The sequence below is a fragment of the Hypanus sabinus genome, chromosome 9, assembly GCF_030144855.1.
Source record: "Hypanus sabinus isolate sHypSab1 chromosome 9, sHypSab1.hap1, whole genome shotgun sequence".
Classification (NCBI taxonomy): domain Eukaryota; kingdom Metazoa; phylum Chordata; class Chondrichthyes; order Myliobatiformes; family Dasyatidae; genus Hypanus; species Hypanus sabinus.
This window is the reverse complement of record NC_082714.1, coordinates 158,276,404-158,299,447: the sequence shown is the minus strand read 5'-3', so window position 1 is coordinate 158,299,447 and position 23,044 is coordinate 158,276,404. Positions and strand designations below refer to the sequence as shown.

The 23,044-nt window shown below is 40.0% G+C and overlaps 1 protein-coding gene across 2 annotated transcripts in view; it reads right to left on the bottom strand.

The window, feature by feature from the left end:
- LOC132399960 (casein kinase II subunit alpha) overlaps positions 1–23,044 on the bottom strand; it is a 123,592-nt gene that overhangs the window by 6,246 nt on the left and 94,302 nt on the right. For both annotated transcript variants that reach the window (XM_059980940.1, XM_059980939.1), the window contains 5 exons: positions 21,267–21,317; positions 12,487–12,546; positions 10,454–10,537; positions 7,432–7,542; positions 2,227–2,328 (listed from right to left, as the gene is read on the bottom strand). In XM_059980940.1, the coding sequence (XP_059836923.1) occupies positions 2,227–2,328; positions 7,432–7,542; positions 10,454–10,537; positions 12,487–12,546; positions 21,267–21,317 (408 nt within the window). The remainder of the gene's footprint in view (positions 1–2,226; positions 2,329–7,431; positions 7,543–10,453; positions 10,538–12,486; positions 12,547–21,266; positions 21,318–23,044) is intronic.

The window sequence follows — 23,044 nt, the reverse complement described above, 5'->3', positions numbered from 1 at the left end:
AAAAAACAATGTTATCATTAAGAAACACACTGAAGGGATGCAACAATTTTGATATCAAACTAATATCTTTTCTGACCATGCAATCAGAGACATAAACCTATTTTCCATAATATATTACCAGTTGTGCTTTGTAACTTAAGTCATTGCTTCAATAGTTCTAACAGTGCACTCTTGCATACTCAGTGTAACACCATTCACTCATTGGTGTTAAAGCTGCAATCTTTTGAACGTGTTGCAATTTCTAAGGTGTGCCTGTATTCTAAGTATTAAGTCTTGAGGCAGTCCCAATGTAGGTTGAAACGTTGAACAGAGTAAGCAAATCCACCATAACTATAGTTAATCATGGGTTTGTCAGTGAAGTCACATCCTGATTTAGTTTAATTGATTTTACGATATAATATTAAACCTGTGAGGACAATTTGAATTATAATGATTCATGAAATAATAATTTTATGTATACAGGTTTCCCCCACTATCCGAAGGTAGAGGTTCCTAAGAAACTGTTTGGAAGCCGTAATGTCGTAAAGTGAAGAAGCAATTAATATTAACTTATATGGGAAAAATTTTTGAGCATTCTCAGACCCAAAAAAATAACCTACCAAATCATACCAAATAGCACATAAAACCAAAAATAACACAAACATATAGTAAAAGCAGGAATGATATAAGTATACAGCCTATATAAGGTAGAAATATTGTATGTACGGTATAGTTTCACTTAACAGAATTGGGAAGACAGCGAGCCAAAATCGATTTGGAGAAAAAAAATCAACACATACACGCATGCGCACACAACTGCCCGCACAAGGCTTCACAGTCATGGTAGTCTTTCTCAAGTAAACACAAATAAAATGGGCGTCTTTTTATCATAAAAGCCAAAATCCTCTTTGGTTAGCGAAAACAGGTACTAATGTAGGTCTTTAGTGACAGCGAGCTGTCGTAAAGCGAATGTTCGAAAAACGGGCCACCTGTATATATAAACCCTTCCTACAGAACCGGAACATGTAAAATGGAGGATGCCCTGAAGTGACAATTTAGACAAGGGTAACCCCTCCCCCCATAATTTAAGAACAACTAGATACTGCTGTTTATTTGGGAGGAAGGAGATGGAATTGGGGGTGTGGGGCAGAAGAGAGATAGTTACACTTCCTTTTAGACAGGTCAACTACAATTGACAGATTGTCTTGTTCATCCATATCTATTTTCCAGCCCTTCCTCAGTAAAGGACTTTATGGACATCAGTCCAAAACACTTTTTCTCCACCTGCAGGTTAAGATGTTTTCTACACCCAACTTGGATTTTAAAATCTTCAATGTGTCACATTCTTTTAGCGAAGTTTTAGGGAGGTTAGACTAAAGTATCAAGGTAAAGGAAGATTTGGTTTCCAGTGATAGACAGGAGAGGCAGAGCTTTTGTCAGTGAACAAATGAACAATAGTTAAGAATGCCAGTGGGTATAAAAGGCAGCAAAAAATACTGTCTGTATCCTTTATGAACACTTGTAACTTACAAGAACCTAGTGACATATTTCATGGAACTATTTATATAATTTTTATATACAATGTATAACTAAACTCCAGAGTATATAATTTATGTTCACAACCTAATAACACACTATAATTATGTCAGATGTTACAATATCAGAAATTCTGTACCTTATTAATCATAATGTCACACTAATCATTCCTCTGCACTGGAGTTTTAATTTTTAGTCTGAATATAACACCATGTACCGTAGAACAATCAAATTATCTCAAATTGAAAGCAAGGAAATTCCATTAAAGGAAATAGGCACCTGATGTGGCCTCATGAACCACAGAGTGGGTAAATAAATATTAGGATACTGATCAACTAGTATTTTATTAAATTATCTGTTGAGACCAAGATTAACCAATTTCAACACTACTTTCCTGGTTGGGGTTAGCTGCAGTGAATGAAATGATCTTTTATAAAAGAGAAATAGATCACTCTGTGAACTTTCATTAATACAAAGTGCATTGTCTTCTAACTAGGAGCTTGTGGTTAATTACCCCAACCTGACGGAGATCAACACTACAAGTTCTACCAATACTAATTTGGTAATCTTGATTATTCAACAAAGATGAATGCACATGGGCTGAATGTAAAGCCATTAATGGTCAGGTGTTAGACCCAATCAACAGCATATGGTAGTAGTCAGAAGACACATTTTTCAAAATAGGACCTTGTAAAAAGTGGATGTTCTTACCTGATCATAATTGTCATGGCCATGGAAAAATGGCTCTTTTCTGAATATCATGCTAGCAAGCATACAACCTAAACTCCACATGTCTAGACTGTAATCATACATCTGCAATAAACCAAGCAAAATAATTTTTACCACAATGATAATTATAGAGTACTATTTGAAAAATTGAAACAAAAAACTTATTAACTCACTTCCAAAAGAATTTCAGGGTATGATCATTGTGCAAAATATATTGTCTTGAAGTGGAAAGTGAACAATATTGTTCAGGATTTTTTCCTGAACAATAATTTGATTCATGCATTACGACAATTAGCCTGGGGTCAAGTGCTAAAATGCATCCTGGAGGAAAATGATTGCCAAAGTTCTGAAGCACAGAGAATTCCAAATTAACAAATTTTCCACCCATCATTCAGCTACTATCTTTTCTTAACATCTCCTTTTGGAGTTACTGCATTTTATTAGAGGCTGGTAGCATTGGATTTATTCTGGTATAACATTTAATTAAAGATCACCCTGAGTTACGAACACTCAACTTCTAGACACCCATATAAACTAACTTTTCACTGTTCCAGTCAGTCAGAATCAGGTTTAATATTGCTGAGATATGTTGTTCCTCTGCAGCAGCAGTAAAAAACACCATACATTACAATAAGTATCATACAGTGGTGCTAGAAAGTTTGTGAACACTGTAGAATTTACTTTATTTCTGCTTAAATATGACTAAAACATGATCAGATATTCATGTTAGTACTAAAAATAGACAAAGAGAACTTAACTAAATAAATAACAAAAAACAATGTTCATTTACTTATTGAGAAAAATGATCCAATATTACATGTACTTGTTGGAAAAAAATGTGTGAACCTTTGGTTTCAGTAATTGGTGTGACCACCTTGTACAGCAACAACTTTAATCAAACGTTTCCTGTAACTGATCAGTCCTGCACATCAGCTTGGAGGAATTTTAGGCTATTCCTCCTTCCAAAACTGCTTCAACTCTGGGATGTTGGTGGGCTTCCTTGCGTGAATTGCTTGCTTCAGGTCCTTCCACAACATTTCTATTGGATTAAGGTCAGGACTTTGACTCAGCCATTCCAAAACATAAATTTTCTCCTTTTTAAACCATTCTGTTGTTAATTTACTTATCTTTCAGATCATTGTCTTGTTGTATTATCCAACTTCTATTAAGCTTCAGGTGATGGACTGCTACCCTGACATTCTCCTGCAAAGTGTTTTGATACAGTTTTGAATTCTTTGCTCCTTCAATGATTGCAGCAAAGCAGTCCCAGACCATAATGCTCATTCCACCATGCCCCTTTTTCCTCCAAACATAGCATTGTGCGTTTCTGCCAAAAAGTTAATATTTTCCTGAACAACAATTTGATTCAAGCATTACAACAATTAGCCTGGGTACAGAGATGTCAGGGGTAAGTACTTTTTTTTAAAAAAACGCAGAGTGGTGAGTGTGTGGAATGGGCTGCCGGCAATGGTGGTGGAGGCGGATACGATAGGGTCTTTTAAAAGACTCCTGGTCAAGGTACATGGAGATCAGAAAAACAGAGGGCTATGGGTAACCCCAGGTAATTTCTAAGATAAGGACATGTTCGGCGCAGCTTTGTGGGCCGAAGGGCCTGTATCGTGCTGTAAGTTTTCTTTGTTTCTATTTCCATGTTTTGTCTTATCTGTTCACAGAACATGGTCAAAGAAACGTTGTAGAACATCTAGGTGATCTGCAAAGTTGAGACATGCAGCAATATTGTTTTTGGGAGAGCAGTGGTTTCCTTGCATGACAACCATTCTTGTTCAATGTTTTTCTTAAAGTGGACACATGAACAAGTTCCAGAGATTTCTGCAGGTCTTTTGCTGTTACCTTTGGGTTCTTTTTCACCTCTTGCACTTGTTCTGCTCTTGCTGTGATCTTTGCAGGATGCCCACTCTTAGGGAGAGTAGCAATAGTACTGAGTTTCCTCCAGTTGGAAACAATTTCTCTTAGTGTGGACTGATGAACACTCAGGTCTTTAGAAATGCTTTTGTAGCCTTTTCCAGCTTCATGCATTGCTACAATTCTTCTTCTAAGGTCCTCTAAAAGTTGTTTTGATTGAGGCATGGTGCACATAAAAGGATCTTATTTGAAAAGAGCAGGCTCTGTCAGTAACCTGACTTCGTATGTCTTAACATACCGTAAATTCTGTTGTATAAGCCGACCTGGAGTATTAGCCAACCCCCTCATTTTCAAGGTTAAAAAAGTGACTTTTTCATGTTACCTTTGTATAAGCCGACCCCTTTTGTAGAGGTTTTTGATTTAGCCAGAAAAGATCACAAGATCTCACATGCCGGTGCTCAGCTTTGCCAGATCCTGGACCTGAAAATTTTGTAAACCAGTACCTGCTAATAGGTATACATATTGTAGGGCATTATAAGCGAATTCTTAATAAATAAATCAGGGAGTGAAGTTTTGGATTAGGTGCCCAATGGTAAAGAATCCTCTGAAATGTAACCCCCATGAAACCATTTAGCGCCCATCGTAATCTCGTTAAAACATAACATAGGGTGGCGGGATCAGTACGTGTATGTACTCAGTATTGAGTTTGTGACCACCATCTACAGAAGATTAAAACGAATGAGATATGATGCTGGCTTCAAGCTGAAGGTTGTAGATCTTGCTAAAGGAACGAATAATTCTGCAGCTGCTAAGAAGTTTAGTGTAAATGAGAAACAAGTGAGAGAATGGAGAAAAGCAGAGGACACGCTGAGGGAAATGCCAAAGATGAAATGTGCAAACCGCGGGAAAAGATGCCAGTGTCCAGAACACGAAGAAAAAGCTTTAGAGTGGGTGAAGCACCAGCGATCGTCTGGATACTGTTACCAGAGAAATGATTTGAGTTTAAGTATTGGAATGGGCCGAGAAACACTGTGAGGTCAGCTTCACGAAGTTGGTGCACCCGATTTATGAATAGACACGATTTTGTGTTGAGACGAAAAAACAAAGATTGCTTAGAAAATTCCCGCAGGGTGTTGTTTACGTTCAAGAACGCGACTGGATGGACAAAGCGGGTTGCTTGAAGTGGGTTGAGGTGTGGCGTCGACGTCCAGAAGGTTTCAGGAAGGAAAAGTCACTACTTGTCTGGGACATGTTCAAAGTGCACTTGTCAGGTGAGACAAAAGCAACATCAAAAGCTGAAAATACGGACACTACCGTCATCCCTGGTGGTTTGACATCCATGCTCCAGCCACTAGATGTGAGTTTAAACAAACCATTCAAAGAATTCATGCGTCGACAGTGGAATTAATTTGACTCAAAAACAGCCAATAAATATGACCCGTCTTCTGTGTATTCATTTTTCCAAAGATGACACCCTCTGTATAAGCCGACCCCCTAATTTTAGGACCAAAATCTCGGCTTATACACTGGAATTTACAGTATGGACAGGGCATCTCTACAATCCACACCTCCAATCTCACCTCAGTGACTGGAACACTTGACCCCAAATAGCTTTTGTAGAAGGTACTACCGCAGAGGCTCACATACTTTTTCCAACAAGTACATGTAATATTGGATCTTTTTCTCAATAAATGAATGAATATAATTTTTGTGTTATTTATTTAAATGAGCCCTCTTTATCTAGCTTTAGGACACATTAAGATCTGATCACATTTTAGGTTATATTTAAGCAGAAATAGAGAAAATTCTACAGGGTTCACAAACTTTCTAATGCCACTGTATATACATACACACAAAAATTAAATTAAATAAGTAGTGCAAAAAGAGTATAAATAGTGGCATAGTATTCATGGGTTGATTCATTGCAGGCTCAGGTGGAGGGGAAGAAGCTGTTGCTAAACTGTTAAGTGTGCGTTTTTAGGCTTCTGTACCTCCTCTTTGATGGTAGTAATAAAATGGGAGTATGTCCAAAGTGATGGGGGACCTGAAGGGACTTCTTGAGGCACCGTCTTTTAAAGGTGTCGTCAATGGTGGACAGGCTAGTGCCCACGATGAAGCTAGCAGACTTCGCAGCCCTCTGCAGCTTTTAAATGATCCTGTGTAGTGGCCCCTCCATACCAACGTTAATCATTATTATTCATTGTAAAATGAAGAAGCACATAAACCTCGTAGAATACTTAAAACTCTCAGAATACAGTCAGCCCTCCTTATCTGCGGGTTCCGCATGCGCGGATTCAACCAACCACGGATGGGGAAAACCCGGAAGTTCTCTCTCCAGCACTTGTTGTTTGAGCATGTACAGACTTTTTTTCTTGTCATTATTCCTTAAACAATACAGTATAACAACTATTTAAATAGCAGTTACATTGTATTGGGTATTATAAGTAATCTAGAGATGATTTAAAGTATACTGGAGGACATGCAAAAGTTACCACAGTTCGGGAATCGAAAAAAAACCTGGAAGTTCTCTAAGTCAGAACAGGTACATCTGGTATTAATTAGCGTCAGTCAAATGTTTGTCTTAGTATACAGCATATATTTTATCTTTCTATGCATATAAAACACTTAAGAAACCTAAAGTCCACCGCACTGAGACAGGTTAAATAAGCTCCGGTGCTCTGCTAAGTCCTAAAGTCCACCGACTTGAGCACCCAGAACCAATCCCCCGCGGATAAGGAGGGCAGACTGTACTTTAAGTTTAACTAGATAAATCAACTGTACAATCAGACTGTTTTAATCATCTATTTTAATCATCCCATGATCTTTATTTTCTACCACTGATGAAATCAGTGGCATGTGATATATCTAGTATGCAGAGACTACAGTGTTAAGTTTTCTGTTATAATCACACTAGCTCACATGATATTTGTGGAATAGAATGCAAGTTCACCCACAAGGTGGCCCAAGTTGAACTAAAACTTGAAGAATCTGAAGATTTTTGCACTATGTTTCACATCTACAGTTTACATATCAAAATTGTCATTTTAAACAAAAGCAAAATAAAGAAGCTACAAATATGACAAATAAAATTGCTGTAAGTACTATGAAGGTCAGCAGCTGCAGTGTTTTGATGTCAGGTCATTGACCCAAATCTTAATTTTTGTTTCTCTTTTTGGATTGTCTGACAATTTTTATTTATTTCATACCAAAGTCATTTACTTATATAATAAAGAGCAAAATGGTTACAATCCAACAAAAATTATGGTCAGTGTAAATTAATTCAGGAGAGCAGTATTGACGTTTCAATATGTTGTTTGTTCACACCTGATAATCTACAAGTAGTTCGGGTCCCTTGAAGTACCTGGAGGCCACTCGAACATTGTACTCCTGGCCAGGGTGGTAGAATTCTGCCAGACCCCAATCTATCAGCCGCAACTGGTCAAAGAAAAAACAAATCACAGATTGTTGCAGAAGGCATTTTCATCAGATTAGATCAGAGCAAATCATTGAAATAATTAGAATCAAGGGATTAACATACTCCACTAGACTCTATCAAACCTCAAAACCTTTGTTTAAACCTCATCTTTTGCACAGGCATTGCAGGAACAGAGTACTCTACCCTATCAGTTTTCAAATCCAAGCTTTTAAGTGCTTTCAATGCCAGTTTACATGCACAGCATTTGTAAGCTGCTGGACCACAGGAGATAACATGGACTATTCAATCCTTTGCTCAAGTGACACCCACACAAATGCATCTGCCAGCAGGGATCAGTGGATGGCAATCAAAAGCAAAAAAAAACCTCCCACTTTTCTCTCCCGGCATTCCAAAGATCAACTACGGCATCCTTATTGATTCTCTCACCTGCAGTAACAGAGGTCTTACCTACAAAAATATACTGAAATAGAACATTACAACTATCAGAATTTAGTAAGCTCCAGCATTACCCGTGATCAGTGAGCTGTCTGACTATATTTATTAAATCTACAGCATGTTCACATCAATTATAACAATTCATCCAGAAGAATGGTTATAGTAGCACATCCACCCACTCTTAGATAGTTGAATTGGTCCTACTTCTCACTTCAACACAGGTACAGGCAACCAGCATAAATTCAATGCCAAATTTCACAAGGACAGATGCATCCAACCAGTCACCTCTGCACATTCCTCATTTATTTCTGGAAACATGCCCAAATTGTGACATTTCAATACATCAATGAACATACCAAACTCAGAATTCCCAGGTATATCTTCACATACAGAACAGTCCACCAGGAACAGAGTATTGGCAGCTGAACCAACTCTAGACTCATTACATCAGGACACACAGATAAGGAAAACTCATGTTCATTCTCCATCCTCCTTCAACTGATGAACAACCTGGAAAAACCACTAAGTATAGCAGAGACTAAGCTAGGGATAACAGTGTGTTTTAGCATAAAGTTAACAAACCAAATCTGAATTGGAATGGCAGAACTTGACATATAATTTGACCACAGCCTATACATGCATCTGTTCCAAAGAGGGAAAGACCTTGCCAGAGTTCTTACGTTGAGTCTTTTCATGAAAAGGACACCAGCTGTCATATATAGTACTCCTAAATCAAAATTCAGAGCAGAACTAGCCTCTAAAATCTAACCTATCTTGAAGTTAAAAGTACAAGGATCAGCAGCAGAACCATTTTCCACCATATCACTCAATTTTACCATTCACCCACACTTTAGGGATAAATTAAGGTGATCTATTGGTCTACCAATAGATTGGGGTGTGGGAGGAAATTGGAACCCTCCAAGCAAATCCACATGGTCACAGGGAAACGCACACAAACTGCACTCAGTTGTGGAAGCTAATATTGAACCTGGGTCACCTGAGCTGAGGAAATAGCCATGCTGCCCTTATTTTTACTATCAAGCCAAGAGAACGACCATGATGAGTGTACAAAAACATGCCAGATACAATACCAGGCATTGCTTCAAAAAAAAACTGTGCCAACCTTGTGAAACTGCAACACAGAGGAGAAAGGTGGGTGGGTGGGGTAGTGGGGAATGAAGTAAGCTAGGAGGGTGGAAGTGGAAGAGGTAAAGATCTGAAGAAAGAAGTCAACAGAAGACAGTGGGTATTTGGAAGGGGGAAGGAATAGGGAGGTGATGGGCAAGTGGAGAAGGTGTGAGAGGGGAAACAGAATGGAGAATATCAAAGAGGAGGAAGCGATGAGAAACTTTGCGGTCAGAGATGAGTCTTCAATTAATGGACTCCACAACAAGTGATTAATATTCTGATTAGATAAGCAGATTAGCATGTCACTACCTCGTGATTTCTCAAGCAAAACTTTTCCAGAATCCACAAGCCAAAATAAAATCAGAAACACACTCTTCTTGATGAATGCAACTCTCATCAATACTCAAGAAGCTTGGCACCATGCGGGACTAAACAGCTCATTTGATCAGCAGCCCAACTCTAGCTTAATCAGTCATTTCCTCAGTCACATCACAGAATGCTGACTGGCAGCAACTCATTAAGGTTTCCAAAGTACTTTGTAAAACAATAAACTCCAGCCTTGCAGGTAAGTGCAAGGGAACACTGCTTCCTTCAAGCCATAAATCATCCCTAATTGATTAGCACCACCAAACACTTCCATGCCAAAACCCTGCAACTTCCCTAACCAACAATGTCATAACACCTTCATCTGCAATGCAGCTGTGTGAAGTGGAAGTGGCAGCTGACCATCATCAGCTTCTCAAGATGTCCAATCAATACTCCCGCCAGCAACAGGAACATTTTTGCATGAGAAAAATACAGCTCTGACAGAAATTTTGTGTAACTACTTTTTATAGGTAATAGCTATTTTTGTTAGACTATATGTAGATTAATAAATCTAGTTTAAAGTTGATTTAATGGGCAGTAATAAGCCTTCCAATGAATTTTACACCAAAGAAACCATTAAAATTTATTCCTCAGAGTCCATAATTCACTGCTTTCACAAAATTATTCCTGATCCCAATAAGGAGGCATCTCCAAAGCTATTCCATAACAAATTAAAGACAACAGGTTGTCTGCATATTACTTAAAATGTTTCCTTGGCTGGTATATCAGTAAGAATTTTGATTTGTCCTAATTCCCAAACCTTTCACTCTGCCTAAAAACTCAATTCCTTCCCTAATGAAATTCCTTTACTAATCAATTAAAGTTTGAACTTGTACAAAAATTGGGACAGGAAGACACAGAATAAACATTTTGCCAATTTTCCCCACACAGATATGTATACTCTTAATTACGTCAACCATAGTTGAAATCTCATGATGTGCAAAATCAAACAAAGAAATAACACAGCAGCTTTTCTGTTACCTTTCTGTGCTCATGGTCGATCATAACGTTGTGTGGTTTTACATCTCTGTGCATGATTCCCATACTGTGACAATAATCCAGGGCCTGCAAACAGAGGTTGATTTTTAGATGAAAACAGGAGTCCCATTAAGATTTCAACCTATCAGTAACTAAATTTATTGAATTCTTCTGTCACATCAAGTATCTTGAACCACCAATTTGGGTGCATTTCCCCATACAATTGAACCAAAAAGTCCTACCCTATGTCTGGAATTTAGAAAATTAAGACCAAACAGTCACCAAGAGATCATCGAAAATCATACCCACTTTATCATAGGCCAAGTGAGCACATCTCCAAAGAGAGCTAACACAGGAAAGCATGCATCATCTAGACCATGCTCTTCTATCGCTGCTGCCATCAGGAAGTTACAGTTACAGGAATCACACCACCAGGTTCAGAAACAGTTATTACCCCTCAAACATCAGGCTCTTGAACCAGAAGGTTGTCGTGACTAATGAATACCCTGCCATGACTGAGATCTGATCACTAGGGCAGCAGGCTGTTTGCTGCACTGTTGAGTGTTTACTGTTTACTTGTGCTGTGCAATACCTGCATTTTGAATTATACTTATTAACTTATTTGCAGTAATATTTTGTTTTATGTATTGTGCGTAATGTATGTTTTGTGGGTGCACTGCGGTCCAAAGGAACATTGTTTTTTTTTAATTGCACATGTACAGTTAGATGACAATAAACTTGGAACTTGATTAAAGCAAAGAGGCATCAGAAGATGATTTCATTGAAGGCATTACCTTAAACGAAGGTTTGAATTTCTGCATGCAGATTAAAAAGAAAATGCAACTCATTCCCCAGAAAACTCTAGTGAACTTGCTTTCTACTTGTAAAGCTGCATACGAGCAGATAAACTTCTGGCAATGAGTAAAGAAAGAATTTCAAAAGAATATGGTAAAAACCATTTCTAGGAGACAATTATTCCTGAACATTACAATGTTGCAACAGAGAATGTATTTAGAGATGTGCCCTTAGAGATACTGCCCATCTGCAATTCACAATTTAAATGTTATTTCTAGAATGTCACCGATAAAGTAATTCAGCTTACAGCTGTGAAGTACAGCAGAAGTGTGAGCCAAGACTGCAGATAGTTGGCTTCTTGTAATGTAGTTTGACAGGGGGAGAATTGCTCCAGAGATCATGCTCTTTTACCATGTTTAAACAGCCTCACTTTTCAAGTGGTATTTGAGCATTGGTAAGCAATCTTTCAACTAGCAAGGGAGAACTTTAGCCAACTTCTTGAAAACTGTGACATCAAACTAACATTTGTGCATGAAAATCAACTAAAATTCCCCATATTTCTGATCAAGAGTCTTCAATCTGAAAAATTCACCCAGATCCTCTTTCCACCTATGCTGCCTGACATGTTGAGTGCTTAACATTTTTTAAAAAATTGTCTTAATGCACAACTTTGACACCCCTTGCCCTACATCAAACCAATTCATTGCTGCATGTGCTTCATACAGCATGTCAAGATCGTGAAAGCCTTTTTGTACTGAATGCTCAGGAAGGAATCTGAGTGGTTGACATCCATCATCTGAATCTGCAAATTACAATTTTGAAGAACTAGCTTGTTTAAAAGAAAGGCTGCAGTTCAGTTGATTAATTCAATGGTAAATCAATGTAATCATTCCTACTTAATATGTCCCTAAACTTTGCAGTGACATTATCTTTAGATCTTCAAAAATCGGCTGTAGATCTGTCCTGGTAATCATTTATTGATTTCTTATCAGGCCAGCAGTGATGATATCTGAATCAAAAATTCTGGTACGGAAGGAACTCTAGTTTGAATCCATAACTGAAGCAAATACCTCAAATGATCCCCTTAATACTGTAGTCAGCTGAGCGTATGCCTTCAAGGAAATAATTTATTCCGGGAGATTGACCATCAGGAGTTACTAGTTTCTGTGGTGCAAGCACTCTAGTTTTCACCCTGTTTCAAATACCTGATCTTTAAAACAAAATAATATTTTCCAACATACCTTCAAAATCTCATACATGTAGAACCTTATATCATAATCTGTTAAGGTCTGGTACAGCTGCTGTAGGGAATACATCAAAAAAATTAACATTGTCAATTCAGCTGGTAGTATTTGACTGCAAGATGCAAAACAACTTGAGCACAGATTAATGATAAAACGAACAAGAGAAAATCTGCAGATGCTGGAAATTCAAAGCAACACACACAAAATGCTGGAGAAACTCAGCAGGCCAGGCAAGCTATGGAAAAGAGTAAACAGTTGACATTTCGAGCTGAGACCCTTAATCAGGACTCGGGAAAGGATGGGACTACTCAAGGATAAAGGGAGGGAGCATTTGCTTGGATGTAAAGAATGTGAATGAAGTTCTTAATGATAACTTGGCTTCTGTATTTACTAAGGAAAAAGGATATGGAGGATCAGGAGGTTAGTGCTGAGTGTATACATATGTTAGGGCATTTAGAGGTCAAGTAGGAGAAAGTGTTGGGCCTCCTAATGAGTATAAAGGTGGTTAAGTCCCCAGGTCCTGATTGGATTTACCTCAGGTTATTAGAAGAGGAAAGAAATGAGATTGCTGGGCCCTTGACCAGCATCTTTGTGTCTCCTCTAGCTACAGGTGAGGTCCCAGAGGACTGGCGAGTGGCTAATGTTATACTTCTATTTAAAAAGGGAACAAGGGAAAATCCTGTGAATTACAGACTAGTGAGTCTCATGTTAGTTTTAAGGAAATTGCTGGAAAAAAATCTTAGGACTATGACATATGAGCATTTGGAAACTCATGGCTTAATTACGGAAAGCCAGCATGGCTTTGTGCACGGCAGGTCATGCCTCACCAACTTGTTTGAGATTTTGACAAGGTGACAAAAGATTGATGAGTGTAGGACAGTGTTGAATAGTGTTGCTAAGCAGAAAGATCTTGGGATCCAAATTCATCTCTCCTTGAAAGTGGCTACAAAGGTTAGTAAGGTGGTTCAGAGATCCTCTGCTTCCACCTTACGTTTTCAGAGCCAATAGATCCTTCCCTTAGTCATCCTCAAGCAGGATCTTATTTGCCAGTACTTTTTCAATCCCTCTCATTGCTCGGCTAATTTCCCTTTTAATTTTAATCTTGCATACTCTTCCAGACTTTCTCCAGTGTTAATATTTTAACACACAAATGGGGGGGGGGGGGGGGATTGGGAAGAGAACATCCTGCAGCTCAAACTTTTTTTTGTGGGCCTATGTCCTAAAACCACTTAAATCTTTTTAATGTCTGCAGTTGCTCTTAGATTGATCTACCAAGTGGCATTTTGTAACTCAACTTTTGATGTGTAGCTTTTTAGTCTAACAATATCAGACTACGATCCTAGCTTCAGAAATATTCTAATTTATATACATTAAATTTTATTGAATAATCTAAATGCAGAATTTGTCCCCCCCCCCCATTCATAACCAGCCTATTTTGATGGACATGATACTAGTGGCTGACGAAAAAAGACCTTCCAGATGCAAGACATCTGTCATTTGTGGCCCCAGCTAAAATCAGACCCTTTGAAATGTCAACCCTAGCTTCTCATAATGTTTGTGCCCATCAGAAATTTGCACTGCTGTCTCTTTCAGAATACAGAGAGCTCTAAAGTGTCAATGTGCATTTTAAATTCCACCTAGGTGGCTTAATTTGATGATCCATCTGACATATCACCTTTGTTAACAGAAATATTGACATTCCTCTTTTTATAAAAATTCTCTTGAGTATAGCACAATTCTTAAACTTCAGGAGGAGGAAACCAAAGGTCCACGAACCAATCAGAAGATCAGAGTGGAGAAAGTCAACAACTTTAAATTCCTCTGTGTCATAATTTCAGGGGACCTGTCCTGGACTCAACACTCAAAACTGCGATAAAAGCTACTTCCCTGGGAGATTGCAAAGATTCGGCATAACATCTAAAACTTTGACAGAACTTTACAGATGTATGGTAGAGAGTATATTGACTGGCTGAATCGCAGACTTGTATGGAAACACCAATGCCCTCAAATGGAAAATCCTACAAAAAGTAGTGAATACAGTTAAGCTCTTCACGGATAAAGCACTCCACTCCATTGAACATCTAAGTGGAAAATGCAGGAAAGCTGCATCCATCTCGGGGTCCCCACCACCCAGGTCATGCTCTCCTCTCAGTGCTGCCATCAGGAAGGTGGTACAGGGGCTTCTAGATCCACATTACTAGGTTCAGGAACAATTATTATCCCTCAATCATGAGGTTCTTGAACAAAAAGGGATAACTTTGTTCAACTTCACTTGCCCCATCAATGAACTGTTCCTAAAATCTATGGACTCACTTTCAAGGACTCATCATCTCATGTTCTCAATACTTAATGCTTATTTATTATCATTTCTTTCTTTCTGTACTTTCACACCCTAGTTGAATGCCCAAATTGGCTTGGTCTTTTTTTCCATTCTATTACGGTTATTATTCTATTGTGGACTTATTGACTATGCCCACAAGAAAATGAATCTCAGGGTGTATGGTGACATATGTGTACTTTGATAATAAACTTTTACTTTGAACTTTTTTCTAATTTTCCACCTTTTGTCTGCTCTGATGGCCAAACATAAATCTTCTGTTTGTTTCCAGTTCAGAACTTTACCCTTCTGAATCTGTACACACCCTAGTACGTCCTTGACTAGTTATTTTAATACCTCCTCCACAGCACCAGCAAATCAGCTCTAAGGATATTGGTCCCAGCGCTCCATCACCGACAGGCTTAAGTCAGGATATCCCCAGAATCTAATGCTCTCCCTCCTGCACAATCTCACCATAAAACTTCTCTCTAGAAGTGCGCAGATGGTACAAAAGATGGCTATATAGATGACACTGAGAACTTAAAAAATACAGGTTACACCATTGTGGGAAATCTTTTCCCTTAGTCGAAGCTACACAGAGCAATATTTGCATTTTGTGGATTAATCCAAGATAAATTATCTTTCAAGAGTAGACAAGAAGGTGGAGTCAAATGGAAGATTCATTCGTTCATCATGTGCCATGTTGTATGACGCGGGCAATTATGGTCTTTGTATTACCGTGATAGTTTTTGGCAATGTCCTCCTGCAGAAGTTGTTTGCCATTGCCTTCTACTGGGCAGTGTCTCTACAACACAAGTGACTCCAGCTATTACTAATACTCTTCAGAGACTGTCTGCCTGGCGTCAGTGGTCACATAACCAGGACTTGTGATATCCACCAGTTGCTCATATGACCATCCACCACCTGCTCCCGTGGCTACAAGTGACTCTGATCAAGGCGGGGTGGAGGGAAACAGCTAACTAGGTGCTACACCTTGCCCAAAGGTGACCTGAAGGCTAGAGGAGGGAAGGAGTACCATACACCTCTTTGATAGAGTTGCATCTCCACCTCACCACTCAAATCAAAGACTAGTGCTACTGAATAGTAAGACAGGCTTGAGAAGGTCACGTGGCCTTTTGCCACTCCTAATGCCAGGATTCTTTGGCAGATGAGAACTATGAGAGCTCTTTTGGAAGAGGACAGTGAGGCTTTGAGAGGAAGTGCGGCGGCGGCCATTTTCAAATTGTCCAATTGCGTCTCAGATCGGAGTTCTGAGAGGCAGGACTGCGCAGGCGCGTGAAGGCGGCCTGGGAAGGAGGGAAGATATAAAAAGAACGCAGCCTTAAGAAGCAGGCAGCTTTGTTTGTGGGCTGCGGAGTGCGCCGGGAGCAGAGTGTAGGGCTTGGGCTCAGAGGGCTTAGGCGGAAGAGGGCACAGTAGGTTTATCTTTTAGTTCTTGTTATTTTCAGTTATTTGGGAAGTATGAGTGTGAGGGCAGCTTGTTGTTCTTGGTGTCGGATGTGGGAGGTCCTGGAGTATCCTAGCCTCCAGGACGCCCACATCTGCGCCAGGTGCACCGAACTGCAGCTCCTGAAGGACCGAGTTAGGGAACTGGAGCTGCAGCTTGATGACCTTCACCTGGTCAGGGAGAGTGAGGAGGTGATTGAGAGGAGTTACAGGCAGGTGGTCACTCTGGGGCCACGGGAGGCAGATAGGTGGGTCACGGTCAGGAAGGGGAAGAGGCAGGTACTAGAGAGTACCCCATTGGCTGTACCCCTTGACAATAAGTACTCATGTTTGAGTACTGTTGGGGGGGACAGCCTACCTGGTGGAAGTGACAGTGGCCGGGCCGCCGGCACAGAGGACGGCCCTGTAGCTCAGAAGGGTAGGGATATAAGAAAGAGGACCATAGTAATAGGGGACTCGATAGTCAGGGGTTCAGACAGGCGGTTCTGTGGAGGTGATCGGGAGTCCCGGATGGTAATTTGCCTCCCTGGTGCCAGGGTTCGCGACGTTTCTGATCGCGCCCAAGATATCTTGAAGTGGGAGGGTGAGGAGCCAGAGGTCGTGGTACATGTAGGTACCAATGACATAGGTAGGAAGGGGGAAGAGGTCCTGAAACGAGAGTATAGGGAGTTAGGAAGGCAGTTAAGAAGAAGGACTGCAAAGGTAGTAATCTCAGGATTACTGCCTGTGCCACGCGACAGTGAGAGTAGAAATGGAATTAGGTGGAGGATGAATGCGTGGCTGTGGGATTGGAGCAGGGGACAGGGATTCAAGTTTCTGGATCATTGGGACCTCTTCTGGGTCAGGCGTGACCTGTTCAAGAAGGACGGGTTACACTTGAATCCTGGGGGGATCAATATCCTAGCGGGGAGGTTTGCTAGGGCTACAGGGCAGACTTTAAACTAGTAAGATGGGGGGGGGGGGGGGGGGGGGGAATCAATTTGAGGAAACTATGGGAGAGGAGGTTAGTTCACCAGTAGAGCAAGTAAAGAGACTGTGTGTGAGGGAGGAAAGGCAGGTGATGGAGAAGGGATGCGCTCAGCCCGAAGATGTAGGGGAGAAGAAAGAAAAGGATAATAAATTTGAATGTATTGTTAGGGATGAAAAGAAATGAGGAGGTGGAGAGTATCTTAAATGTATCTATTTTAATGCTAGGAGCATTGTAAGAAAGGTGGATGAGCTTAAAGCATGGATTGATATCTGGAATTATGATGTTGTAGCTATTAGTGAAACATGGTTGCAGGAAGGGTGTGATTGGCAACTAAATATTCCTGGATTTAGTTGCTTCAGGTGTGATAGAGTAGGAGGGGCCAGAGGAGGAGGTGTTGCATTGCTTGTCCAAGAAAACCTTATGGCGGTGCTTTGGAAGGATAGATTAGAGAGCTCCTCTAGGAAGGCTATTTGGGTGGAGTTGAGGAATGGGAAAGGTGTAGTAACACTGATAGGAGTGTATTATAGGCCACCTAATGGGGAGCGTGAGTTGGAAGAGCAAATGTGTAAGGAGATAGCAGATATTTGTAGTAAACACAAGGTGGTGATTGTGGGAGATTTTAACTTTCCACACGTAGACTGGGAAGCTCATTCTGCAAAAGGGCTGGATGGTTTAGAGTTTGTGAAATGTGTGCAGGATAGTTTTTTGCAACAATACATAGAAGTACCGAATAGAGATGGGGCAGTGTTGGATCTCCTGTTAGGGAATGCGATAGGTCAGCTGACAGATGTATGTGTTGGGGAGCACTTTGGGTCCAGTGATCACAATAGCATTAGCTTCAATATAATTATGGAGAAGGACAGGACAGGACCTAGAGTTGAGATTTTTGATTGGAGAAAGGCTAACTTTGAGGAGATGCGAAGGGATTTAGAGAGAGTGGATTGGATCAAGTTGTTTTATGGGAAGGATGTAATAGAGAAATGGAGGTCATTTAAGGGTGAAATTATGAGGGTACAGAATCTTTATGTTCCTGTTAGGTTGAAAGGAAAGGTTAAAGGTTTGAAAGCACCATGGTTTTCAAGGGATATTAGAAATTTGGTTCGGAAAAAGAGGGATGTCTACAATAGATATAGGCAGCATGGAATAAAGGAATTGCTCGAGGAATATAAAGAATGTAAAAGGAATCTTAAGAAAGAGATTAGAAAAGCTAAAAGAAGATACGAGGTTGGTTTGGCAAATAAGGTGAAAGTAAATCCGAAAGGTTTCTACAGTTATATTAAAAGCAAGAGGATAGTGAGGGATAAAATTGGCCCCTTAGAGAATCAGAGTGGTCAGCTATGTGTGGAGCTGAGGGAGATGGGAGAGATTTTGAACGATTTCTTCTCTTCGGTATTCACTAAGGAGAAGGATATTGAATTGTGTAAGGTGTGGGAAACAAGTAAGGAAGTTATGGAACCTATGACAATTAAAGAGGTGGAAGTACTGGCGCTTTTAAGAAATTTAAAAGTGGATAAATCTCCGGGTCCTGACAGGATATTCCCCAGGACCTTGAGGGAAGTTTGTGTAGAAATAGCAGGAGCTCTGATGGAGATCTTTAAGATGTCATTAGAAACGGGGATTGTGCCGGAGGATTGGTGTATTGCTCATGTGGTTCCATTGTTTAAAAAGGGTTCTAGAAGTAAACCTAGCAATTATAGACCTGTCAGTTTGACATCAGTGGTGGGTAAATTAATGGAAAGTATTCTTAGAGATAGTATTAATAATTATCTGGATAGACAGGATCTGATTAGGAGTAGCCAGCATGGATTTGTGCGTGGAAGGTCATGTTTGACAAACCTTATTGAATTTTTTGAAGAAGTTACGAGGAATGTTGACGAGGGTAAGGCAGTGGATGTAGTCTATATGGACTTCAGCAAAGCCTTTGACAAAGTTCCACATGGAAGGTTAGTTAAGAAGGTTCAGTCGTTAGGTATTAATGCTGGAGAAATAAAATGGATTCAACAGTGGCTAGATGGGAGATGCCAGAGAGTAGTGGTGGATAATTGTTTATCGGGATGGAGGCCGGTGACTAGCGGGGTGCCTCAGGGATCTGTTTTGGGCCCAATGTTGTTTGTAATATACATAAATGATCTGGATGATGGGGTGGTAAATTGGATGCCGATGATACTAAGGTAGGAGGTGTTGTGGATAATGAGGTGGGTTTTCAAAGCTTGCAGGGAGATTTATGCTGGTTAGAAGAATGGGCTGAACGTTGGCAGATGGAGTTTAATGCTGAGAAGTGTGAGGTTCTACATTTTGGCAGGAATAATCCAAATAGAACATACAGGGTAAATGGTAGGGCATTGAGGAATGCAGAGGAACAGAGAGATCTAGGAATAACAGTGCATAGTTCCCTGAAGGTGGAGTCTCATGTAGATAGGGTGGTGAAGAAGGCTTTTGGAACGCTGGCCTTTATAAATCAAAGCATTGAGTACAGAAGTTAGGATGTAATGTAAAAATTGTACAAGGCATTGGTAAGGCCAAATTTGGAATATTGTGTGCAGTTCTGGTCACCGAATTATAGGAAAGATATCAATAAATTAGAGAGAGTGCAGAGACGATTTACTAGGATGTTACCTGGGTTTCAGCACTTAAGTTACAGAGAAAGGTTGAACAAGTTAGGTCTCTATTCATTGGAGCGTAGAAGGTTAAGGGGGGATTTGATCGAGGTATTTAAAATTTTGAGAGGGATAGATAGAGTTGACGTGAATAGGCTGTTTCCATTGAGAGTAGGGGAGATTCAAACGAGAGGACATGATTTGAGAGTTAGGGGGTAGAAGTTTAAGGGAAACACGAGGGGGTATTTCTTTACTCAGAGAGTGATAGCTGTGTGGAATGAGCTTCCTGTAGTAGTAGTAGAGGCCAGTTCAGTTGTGTCACTTAAGGTAAAATTGGATAGGTATATGGACAGGAAAGGAGTGGAGGGTTATGGGCTGAGTGCGGGTAGGTGGGACTAGGTGAGATTAAGAGTTCGGCACGGACTAGGTGAGATTAAGAGTTCGGCACGGACTAGGAGGGCCGAGATGGCCTGTTTCCGTGCTGTGATTGTTATATGGTTATATGGTTATTAACAGGCAGATCTTTCTACTAACACAATGTTAAAAGCACAATCTACACAGAAAGAGAATAATAATCTCCATCTGCTGGAAATCTAACAATGCTGGGGTGGAGCTCAGCAGGTCAGGCAGCAGCTCTGGAAAAGAGTACATTTGACGTTTCATGTCAAGACCTTTCACTAGCCCTGATGAAGGGTCTTGGCCCAAAACATCAACAGTACTCTTTTTTAATAGATGCTGCCTGACTTGCTGAGCTCCTCTAGCATTGTATGTATTGACAGGAAGAGAATATTTGTGGTTAATGGGAAGATCTTTGCATACTAAAAATATAAGCTCCATCTATAAACATCCTTTTTATAATGCATGCACAGAAAATTTATTGTGACACTTGAAACATCAAAGACTTTTGATTCAAACAGTCAGCAGACTTTTGACATATGAAATTCAGAATTATAGGGCATCATCAGATGAATTAAAATTCATTGATCTCTTACGGGCAAGTGTGGATGCAAAAACCATAAAGGCTGTGTTTATGAAATCTGTTTAAGATTCTGAGTTACAAGTGGTGAAAGAAATGAAAACCAGTGAACTAAGCAGAATGCTGCATGGATCAAACAATAGGCACAAAAGTAAGACTGTCAGTAAACAAGTACATATGGCAGTGTGGAAACATTTGCTACCACACACAAGGAAATGGAACTGGAGAGGCGACCGATGTCTGTGTACAGTACCAACAAATAAGAGGAAAACACTGCCACAAATCCCTCAGCCACAGTACAATAGTGAAAGATGAACATCATTGGATTTAATAGTGCTGAATGTTTGGCCCCACTGCATCCAACCAAGCAAGAATTCTACTTTGGTGCAGCAGAAATAGTGACGAATACCATGATTATGCAGATAGTGTTTAAAAAAGCTCCAATCTTACCTTGAAATCTGTGTTGTTTACATGTTCAAAAACCAAAGCAGGTGTCCGTGACTAAAGGGGAAGAAAAAACATATTTTTTTTTAAAAAAAACACACATTGCAACAGTACATACTTAGGATGTGACACTGATGCTGGCTCAAGTAACCAGAGAAAATAAAGACTATCAAAATGCAGGAGAAACTCAGCAGGTCAGGCAGTGTCTACGGAAAGGAAGAAACAGTTCTGATGAAGGGTCTCAGCCTGAAATGTTGATTGTTTATCCCTTTCCATAGATCTGCCAGACCTGCTGAGTTCCTCCAGCACTTTTTGTGTGCTGCTCTGGATTTCCAGCATCTTCACAATCTCTTGTGTTTAAGAATAGACCATGTTGTTTGACTTGTGATTTTTACAACAGGTAGCGAAACAGCTTTGGGTAGTCAAGTCTATTGACAAGAGACTGTACCTACTGCGGTCTCTTAGTAAGATTTAAAAAAAACACTGACCCACATACATCTTTCACATTAACTCCTAGTGTGCACTAAAAGAGGCAAGCCACTAGATTAAAGCAATGTCCAATCATGAGCTTTTGTAATTTAAACTACACCTTAAATTAGACATTGAAAGAAATCAAATGTACATCTAAACATCAGAATACATGAGATTAAATCAGAAAGCTTCTCACATACAACTACAAACTGCTAATGGAAATAATCACCCTGACCACCTTTATTTCACTAAAATTATTAATACAGCAAGTCACTTACATAAAATTCAATGCAAGCTGTCCATCAGATCATTATCACAAGAGATTCTACAGATGCTAAAACCCCAGGGGAACACACACACAAAATGCTCAGCAAGTTTATTTCTATAGATGCTGCCTGATCTGCCTATTCCTCCACCACATTGTGTGTGTTGTTCTTAAAACACAAGATGCAAGTGAAGCAGTTTAAACTTCAGAAAATGTCAGTACCAGGCAGAGGAGAAATTTCCCTGTACAGAACATTGATAAAGACATGCACTGCTAAATGTATCTGTGCAAAAAAAATAATCAGATAGATTTTGACTCTACTAGTGATCTTCTACATAGGCCACCTGCTACCAACAGTCAGATGTTTGGAAAATGAGAGGTCAAATGAAGATCATACTGGTGGGGAGGGAAAAAATAAATAATCCAAAAATTCTGCATTTCATATAAATGATGATAATTTAGGTCTCAAACTCTAAGATCTAGGTAGTTCACTGTTCCAAGATACTGGCCTTTTCACCCCTGAGCCTTGGGTTTAACTCATTTAGATTGAACATATAGAACATAGAATAGTACAGCACATTACAGACCCCTCGGCCCACAATGCTGTGCCAACCCTCAAACCCTGCCTCCCATATAACCCCCCACCTTAAATTCCTCCATATACCTGTCTAGTAGGCTCTTAAACTTCACTAGTGTATCTGCCTCCACCACCGACTCAGGCAGTGCATTCCACACACCAACCACTCTGAGTGAAAAACCTTCCTCTAATATCCCCTTTGAACTTCCCTCCCCTTACCTTAAAGCCATGTCCTCTTGTACCGAGCAGTGGTGCCCTGGGGAAGAGGCGCTGGCTGTCCACTCTGTCTATTCCTCTTAATATCTTGTACACCTCTATCATGTCTCCTCTCATCCTCCTTCTCTTCAAAGAGTAAAGCCCTAGCTCCCTTAATCTCTGATCATAATGCAAACTCTCTAAACCAGACAGCAACCTGGTAAATCTCCTCTGTATCCTTTCCAATGCTTCCACATCCTTCCTATAGTGAGGTGA